The sequence below is a fragment of the Bison bison genome, unplaced genomic scaffold, assembly GCF_000754665.1.
Source record: "Bison bison bison isolate TAMUID 2011002044 unplaced genomic scaffold, Bison_UMD1.0 scf7180017864456, whole genome shotgun sequence".
Classification (NCBI taxonomy): Eukaryota; Metazoa; Chordata; class Mammalia; order Artiodactyla; family Bovidae; genus Bison; species Bison bison.
Genome location: NW_011495018.1, coordinates 21,047,547 through 21,051,464, shown reverse-complemented (window position 1 = coordinate 21,051,464; position 3,918 = coordinate 21,047,547). Strand labels below are relative to the sequence as shown.

At 49.1% G+C, this 3,918-nt stretch overlaps 1 protein-coding gene across 5 annotated transcripts in view; it reads right to left on the bottom strand.

Moving 5' to 3' along the window:
• Window positions 1–2,655: 2,655 nt before the first annotated feature.
• The window catches only part of XPNPEP1 (X-prolyl aminopeptidase (aminopeptidase P) 1, soluble), a 51,029-nt gene continuing 49,766 nt past the window's right edge, over window positions 2,656–3,918 (bottom strand). For all 5 annotated transcript variants that reach the window (XM_010859382.1, XM_010859385.1, XM_010859383.1 and 2 more), the window contains one exon: window positions 2,656–3,220. In XM_010859382.1, the coding sequence (XP_010857684.1) occupies window positions 3,092–3,220 (129 nt within the window). In that variant the 3' untranslated portion in view covers window positions 2,656–3,091. The remainder of the gene's footprint in view (window positions 3,221–3,918) is intronic.

The following is a 3,918-nucleotide window of genomic DNA, read 5'->3' as shown; positions in this document are numbered from 1 at the left end:
GCTGAACCGGGTCTTCATCGTGATGCTCAGGCTTCTCACTGCGGTGGCTTCCTTTGTTGCAGGGCACAGACTCTAGGGCACATGAGATCAATAGTTGTGCAGGAGCTTAGTTCCTCCACGGCATGTGGGATCTTTCTGGACCAGGGATCAAACCCATGTCCCTGGCACTGGCGGGCAGATGCCTAACCACTGGGCCGCCAGGGAAGCCCCCCAGACGGATTTTTAACCAGAGGGTGAGCAAGCTTTCAAAAGGCAGCCTCTGGGCTATTCACAGCAGAGGCCCCGTATCATAGCCATTTTTGAATCCCATCTTGTACCTAAAACTTCAAGAGACAGTAAAGGAAACAAGACAAAGACTTCACAGAAGAGCAGCTTCCCTGAAATTCTTCCACAAATTTAGCACAATGCCTGCTTTTGCAGCCAAACTTTTGTTTATCATTTAAAGTGAAGAACAGTGATTCATTTGATCCTCATTTTTAACTCCCCATCGTCTCCTCTGAGCTCTTGCACATCACAGTTTTATTTTGGTCCTCGGTCTTTTTGGGGCCATCTTGCCTAGTTTATGTCTCTTGAACTTCATGCCAAGACACGCAGGTCCGGGCAGGAAGCTCTTGGCACCAGGGAATTTTTGTTTCTTGGGCTTGAGCCAATTAAATCAAACTCTGCTCTGAGGCTGCCTTGGGAAGTGACAGGCTTAACAGCCTGGTGAACGAACAGTGGAGTTGCCGTCACAGTTGAGTTACAGTCTGTTTAAACTCCAAAACAGCTGCAGTTCACAGCTCCCATTTCCTGAGAAAGGGTAAGTTTCACATGTCACAGAGGAGAAGATGGTCTGGGTGCTCAAGGGGGTAGGGGTGTGGCTCCAACTTTCAGGTGGATGAGAGGGTGATTAGTAAGTTCTATCATCAGAGGGAAAACGCCTGTTTTAAGTCTAATCTTATGGAACATATTAGCAATATGAGCAAGAGTGAACCAAAGGCATTCAAGGATTGATCTCTGGCTGATCAAAATATACCCTGTCACTGTGTGGCACTGCTTCTGTGTTTTCCTAGCTTTGTGACAAATATAGCCCGAGAACTGGCTGTCTATCTTGCTTCCTCCCACACAGCAAATTGGAATCAATGATCCTTGAGAGGAAAGAAGGCAGGAGGGGTGGTGTAAATGTTGACAAGTCCATTCGTAGGTATTCTGGCAATTTAGGTTCACCCTCTCAGTCAAGTTTGCTTTGCTGCCACCCTGGTTCAATACAGATTGAAGTGAATGTGTTAGTTGCTCAGTCGTGTCCAACTCTTTGTGACCCCACGAACTGTAGCCCACCAGGCTCCTCTGTCCATGGAATTCTTCAGGCAAGAGTACAGGAGTGGGTAGCCATTCCCTTCTCCAGGGGATCTTCCCAACCCAGGGATGGAACCTGGGTCTCCTGCATTGCAGGCAGATTCTTTACCATCTGAGCCACCAGGGAAGCCCTAGTAAATACAGATTAGTTCGTTTTCTGCTCCCCAGCTGGAGAAAGTAATGGGCACTGGCCCGTGCCAGCCATGCTTTGGTGAAAAGCCAACATATGCTTCTACTTACCTCTCACAAATCAAAGATGATTTGATTTACCGCCCAAATCAAAGATGTAATTTAAGATTCAATGAGACTGGTTTTAAAAAGATACAGCCATGCAACAGAATAGTCTACAGTCATTAAAAACAACTGGATCTATGTGTACCAATATGGAAAAATAACTTGGATATATTGCCAAGTTAAAAAAGGAAATTGCATATGTATAGAATGGCCCGATGTCTGTACATGATGTGCATGTGTGCAAAAATATTCTTTTATCTGTGCACACACATTCTACATACTACTGAATACTAAATACAAAGAAAGAAACTGGCAAAAAATATGCTGCAAATAGTGGTTATACGTACAGGGTATGTCTTGGGTTCCTAAAGAAGCAGACCCAAAGACAAGGATTTGCATGGAAATGGCCTCTTGGGAGATGACTCCAGGAAACACCGGGGGGGAGAAAAGGAAAATGAGTCCCAGGAGGGAAGGAAGAAAATAAAGGGTGCGTCACTGAACAAGATCCCACGTCAGCAAGAAGGGCTCAGTCCCGCTGAGAAACCCCAGTAGACAGCGTAGACCACACCTCGGACATCCCGGCTAAGGGCTGAGGGGTTCATTTTCCCAACCCAGTCCTCACAGTCTGAGGCCTCAGAATCATAAGCTCTGCCAGCCCTTCAGGCTGCCCCACGTGTGCAAGTCCAGGGAAGGCCCAAGGACAGGAAGTCGCAGGCACCAGCCAAAGACCACTTCCTACAAACAGTGAGACAATGGGACTTCCAAACTGTCCACTGTAGACTGGATCACAGAAGGCTGTCACTGTAGACATGGTTTTTTGGTGGTTTTTTTTTTTTTTTTTTGGTATATCAATGACATTTTAAAACCAGAGGCAAGGAAGGAAAATAAAAATACTCAACAAAAACATTGGGCTTTTAGAGAAAAGAAAAAGAAGCTGAAAATTAAGTCAGAAGAGATAGAGGGAGGCCAGGGATGTCTCCCCAAAAGGCACCCCCGCCCCCGACCTAGAACATGTGCCTTAAAGAGGAGCCTACCCCACACACAGTAGTATACGGTGCCAGGAGGACAGAAACAGCGGAGACGAAGCCCATTCTGACATTTTAATCTCAGGTCATAAATACAGTCTCGTGCGCATGAAGGGGATCATGAATGAGGGACTAGCACCGGGAACGTGGCCGTCGCAGAGCCCTGCCTGCTTCACCAGCGCCGGCCGGAGGGCTCCCTGTGGCCGCTCGGGGCGCCCACCCGATCGAGCGCTCGGCTTATAGGTACCCTCCTTCTGGGACAGCAACTTATTCTTGGCTCATTCAATTAAAAAAAAAATCATAAAAGATTGAGTGTCTGCAAGAAAATATCAAAGAGGATAAGAACATTCTCATTTCTTCTCAGAGTCTAAAAGTAAAAAGGGGCAGTAAGGAAGAAGGAGGGGACATGGGGGAGATGTCAGGGGTGTGCCGGGCTTCTTCCTTTCCCCAGAGCATTTTTGTTTGGTTTTTTGTTTTTTATAAAAACCAAGGAGGTATTAAGGCTGTTTGGAGATGGGCTGCGTCTCTCTGATGAGCCACTCGAGGGCTTCCTGGCGGCCCTGCTTTTGCAGCTCCTTCCCGATCACGTCCCTGCAGGTCAGGTGGTAGCTGTTGAGCCAGTCACACTGCAAGAGGGAGGGAAGACAGACGCGTTTTCACCATCACACCTGCACCAAAGCCTGCCCATCGAGCAGCGGGGCCCCACGTGCAGAGCTCACAGGTTGAGAGTAAAGGAGCACAGGACCCTCTCTCCCTGCCCAGGGACAGCGATTTCCTTGTGTTCTGCCTCCCTGGAAACAGACAGGGTGAGCCACAGGGCTGATGGTGAAAACGTTCCCAGAACTGTCTGCCGCACACGGGCTTCAGTGACTCTGGGGGAACGGTGAAAGCCTGATGGCAGGCTGTGGCTCTGGGCTCCCCTGAGTGCAGGGAGACTTGCAACCAGAGTTCCCTTCAATAGCCCCCCTGCCTGGAAGCCACGATGAGAGAGAGAGGGGCAGGGCTTCTCGTGGCTCCTGCACCCACCCTTACTGCCTCAACCGCTGTGAAGACACATGTGAGGCTGTCCTACCGAGGCACTGAATTTCCTGTTCTGTATCCACCTACAAAGCTGAATAGAGGAGGATCAGCTAGGTCCATGACAGTCTCGCCAGTGTGGCCATCCAGATGCACCCAAAGCCTCTGGTGGTCAAGGGCTGTGCTGCAGAGTGGGGTGGGGAGTAAGCTTGACTTTCAGACGCTCAACTGAATAGGACCACCACACCAGGAGATAAAAAAGGAGGCAAAAAGGAAGGACTTGGGGGATGTGTGTGTGGGGCGGGGG